The 4,380-nt window shown below is 44.9% G+C and overlaps 1 protein-coding gene across 2 annotated transcripts in view; it reads right to left on the reverse strand.

The window, feature by feature from the left end:
- Window positions 1-2,355: 2,355 nt before the first annotated feature.
- gja1b (gap junction protein alpha 1b) overlaps window positions 2,356-4,380 on the reverse strand; it is a 10,141-nt gene continuing 8,116 nt past the window's right edge. Inside the window, exons 2-3 of one of the 2 annotated variants that reach the window (XM_014026366.1) lie at window positions 2,840-4,041; window positions 2,356-2,800 (exon numbers count right to left, since the gene is read on the reverse strand). In XM_014026366.1, the coding sequence (XP_013881820.1) occupies window positions 2,859-4,025 (1,167 nt within the window). In that variant the 5' untranslated portion in view covers window positions 4,026-4,041 and the 3' untranslated portion in view covers window positions 2,356-2,800; window positions 2,840-2,858. Of the gene's footprint in view, window positions 4,042-4,380 lie in introns of both variants that reach the window. The other variant, XM_014026365.1, reaches the window with a different exon arrangement.

Genomic DNA, 4,380 nt, shown 5'->3' on the forward strand with positions numbered 1-4,380 from the left:
TCAGACCCAGCGTGGGAGTGTCCTCACCTATAACCCAACAGAACCAACCAACTGTTCAAACAACCCGCTGACCCGGTTCTGTGTCCAACTGTTCGCACTCCACTGCCAAAGCAGCAGGACACACTCTGGAACACGTCTTTAATCTCTGTCCAAAAGGACAGATTGGACTCTTAACTTGGAGTTATTTTTTGTTTTAGACAGCTGCAGGTGAGGACAGGTGTGTTCTGGATACGTTTTTATGTCCCGCCCCCTTCTGGAGATGGGGTTAAAGTACCTGTGACGTGCACGTCCCTCAAATACAAAAAAGTCAAGAAAATGTCTTTTTATTTAAAAACTATTTGACAAAAAACACACGGTTTTCATGTTTTGCCACAAAACTGGCATTTTCTTCTTTAGAACTTGGCTCAAAGTGAAACAGGAAGTGACATCAAAGGGGAACTGTTTAAGAAAATGAACTCTGATCTTTATTTACTGAAACAATATTTGAACTCTCTTCATCTCTCTGATTGTGACTCAAAATAATCCAAAGAAACATCAGATTCTTCCCTACAGGGTTGTTAGTTATTCTCTGTTTACATTCCCCTTTGACATCACTTCCTGTTCCTGAACATAAGAATATCTAAACAACTGTTCATCTCAGCCACGTGAAAATACTTTTGCAACATGTGGTCAATATTATCTTTCTGAAAATGCATTCATATTTATAAAGAAAAATCGATGTCACAGGCACTTTAAACAACGTTTGGAGACCAGAAGAAGAAGTGAAAATGGAACTGTTAGTAGAAGGTCGGTCTCTGGTTGAACAGTAAAAGGATGAAAAGCTTCTCAGATTTAAACTGAGAGGAAGCAGAAACCATCAAAACTCATCGAATCCCAGTCCAGATTACACATTTCTGAGCACCTGTATGGAATTCAGAGCACACCTGAAGCAGGTTACACAACTGAACTGAACTGTGTGCATGTTTCAGGAAAGAGCTCTAAAGTCGATAACATTCAGTGTTTTCAGCAGATCATCTCTAAAATAACCAGATCAGATGTCATAAAGACATCCACAGCTGTCCACATCATTTAAATATATCTAATAAATCTTAGATACACACGTCCAAAGTGTCAGGATAACAATATATTTGAGTGTTTGTGACGTATCATAACTCGTCACATCAAACCCAGGATTGAGTCTCAAAGTTTTACTGTGAGGAGAAACAGGCAGATTTACTGTTTTCATTAAAATGTTTGCAATAATTGTATTTTGTTTAAATATATAATAAACGACTCATCCTTTGAACAAACTGAAATATAAATTTAAACGTTCTTTGAAGCATTATTTTGAATGGYAGCTACACAAAACACAATATGAGTTATATTATTTCCCTGTGAGCYAAGTGGAAACTCTTTAAACGGACATCAATAATTCCTCGTTAGAATAAACTAAAAAATAGGATTCGGACTAAATATTAATGTGTTTTTGTGATTAACAAGACAAAAGAAGTCGTATCTGTGAAGTGCTCGTGATCTCAGGAGGATCCAGGGATCAACATGTGGCTTGAGCAGGAATCTGGAAATACGCTGAGCTCGTTCTGACTTCATCCTCAGTTTGATGTGACGGCGCACAGATTAAAGATGTAAAGTTAAAATATGCTCAAACTGATCCTGATTCTTGGAAAATATCCTCCAAAGTTAAAGAGTTGTGTCAGTGTTTATTATCGGGACTTTCAGATGTTTTCTACATATCTCTGCTCTGTTAAAGGGATCCCCGATCAGTTGTAACATTAGATTTTATTTAATAAACATTTATTTTAACTGTAAAATAAAGACTGTAAAAATACTGTAGGATGTTTACTTTTTATCATTTTTAAACTAAAAGTTTAAAAATACGTTACACGGACGGAGCCATTTTATTTCCACACAAAGCATTCTGGGTAAATGATGACGTGGATAGRTCCTCGGTGCGAGGCTGCTAGCGAGCTATATCCACCCTGAAGGTTAATCTTGGACAATATCTGATGATCGACTCTTTTAAATGAAACCAGAGAGCGTTGACAGAGAGGAGAAGGTAGAAATGACTCAGCTGTAACTGAAAATATGGATGGAGGACAACAGTTTAGCTTGTTTGTCGCGCTATTTCTACCTTCTCCTCTCTGTCAACGCTCTCTGGTTTCATTTAAAAGAGTCGATCATCAGATATTGTCCAAGATTAACCTTCAGGGTGGATATAGCTCACTAGCAGCCTCGCACCGAGGACCTATCCACGTCATCATTTACCCAGAATGCTTTGTGTGGAAATAAAATGGCYCCGTCCGTGTAACGTATTTTTTAACTTTTAGTTTAAAAATGATAAAAACTAAACATCCTACAGTATTTTTACAGTCTTTATTTTACAGTTAAAATATATGTTTTTAAATAACGTCTAATGTTACAACTAATCATGGATCACTTTAAGTGTGTGAAGAGATGAAACCTTCACACACTGCTCATTTTTCCAGCTCAGGTTTAAAGTCAGGAGTTTAACTAAATAAAACTTTAATTTGTTAATTCTGAACCAATTTAACCCTTTAATCTGATTTTTCTTAATGTGAGACTTTCCTGAAATATTCAGAGAGAAAGTTGTTGCAAGTCGTACCTTTAAAATGTTACTTTGTGTTTGAGTGTTTCTCTACTGACGGACAGGTTAGTCCCAGCTTTCAAACAGATCTGGACTGAAACACAGCCCGCTGCTCCTCCTGGGGGTCTGACACCGGGGTCTGACACCGGGGTCTGACACCGGGGTCTGACACCGGGGTCTGACACCGGGGTCTGACACCAGGGTCTGACACCGGGGTCTGACACCGGGGTCTGACACCAGGGTCTGACACCGGGGTCTACACGTCCAGGTCGTCGGGTCTGGCCCGGCTGCTCATCCTGCTGCTGGCCCGGCTGCAGGGCCTGGCGTCGATCAGAGCCAGCGGCTGCAGTTCGTGTCCCGCTGACGGCGGCAGCTTCTTGTGCTCGTGGGCGTCGTCGGGAAAGTCAAAGGCTTGAGCGTGGGAGTTGGATATAGTACTTCCTCCACCGGTTTGTCCCAGCCGGTTCTGCTCGGTGGAGTAGTTGGCCCAGTTCTGCTCGGTGGCCTGTTTGTTGTAGTTGCGGCAGGAGCCGGTCCCCCGCTCCCCCGTGGCCAGCTTGTAGCCCGGCGGGGACATGGGGGAGAGCGGGGCGCTGGGGGACGAGCAGCCGTTGTAGTAGGCGTACTTGGTGGTGGACAGTTCCTTGGGGGTGGGGGTCAGGGTCCCCCCGCTGGCGTACAGGGCCGGCTGCTGTTTTCCCTTCACCCGGTCCTTGATCCTCTTAAAAAAGACGTAGAAGAGCTCGATGACGTTCAGCAGGAGGGACACCAGCGAGACCACCAGCATGAAAATGATGAAGACGGTCTTCTCTGTGGGACGGGACAGGAAGCAGTCCACCCTGTGGGGACACGGGGACCTCTCACAGGTGTACACGGCGGCCAGGCTGAAGCCGTACATGTACCACTGGATGACCAGGAAGCCCACCTCAAACAAGGACTTGAAAAAAATGCTGACTATGTAGGTTCTCAGCAGACCGCCCTTCATCTTGACCTTGCCGTGCTCCTCGATGCCGTACTTCAGCTTCTTCAGCTCGATCTTCTTCAGCGGCACGTCCACGTCTCCGCCGTCGTTCTGCACGGCCTTAAGCTCCTCCTCCTTGCGGTTGAGTTTCTGCTCCTTGCGGTGCAGGTAGAAGACGTGGGCCAGGTAGAGCAGCGTGGGCGTGGACACGAAGATGATCTGCAGGACCCAGAAGCGGACGTGGGAGATGGGGAAGGACTTGTCGTAGCAGACGTTCTCGCAGCCGGGCTGCTGCGTGTTGCATTTGAAGGCCGACTGCTCGTCCCCCCAGGCCGATTCCACCGCCGTGCCCAGGACCAGGATCCTGAAGATGAAGAGGACCGACAGCCACACCTTGCCCCCGGCTGTGGAGTAGGCCTGGACCTTGTCCAGCAGCCGACCCAGAGCGCTCCAATCACCCATCTCTGGAGAGCGTTACCTGGTGGAGCGAGGAGAGGAGAAGGTTTTACTGCAGTTCAGTCATGAAACAAAAACTAACAAAACCACGTTAGATCCCTTCATGGGATCAATCTTGTGCCAACAGGAACTGAATCTGAATTTCTCAGATTGAATCTGAATGTTCATAATTAGGGGTGTAAGAAAATATCGATACACTGAAATATCGCGCTATTTCATTTCCCGATACTGTATCGATATTCTAAAGCCCTGTATCTATTGTTTTATTCAGGTTTAAAATGTCAACTTTCCTGCCAGCCGTTCATTTTTATGTTGTAGTTCAGCCTCTGACCACTAGTTGGCAGCAGTGAGCCAGCCACTT

The sequence above is a fragment of the Austrofundulus limnaeus genome, unplaced genomic scaffold (genome assembly GCF_001266775.1).
Source record: "Austrofundulus limnaeus strain Quisiro unplaced genomic scaffold, Austrofundulus_limnaeus-1.0 Scaffold547, whole genome shotgun sequence".
Lineage (NCBI taxonomy): Eukaryota > Metazoa > Chordata > Actinopteri > Cyprinodontiformes > Rivulidae > Austrofundulus > Austrofundulus limnaeus.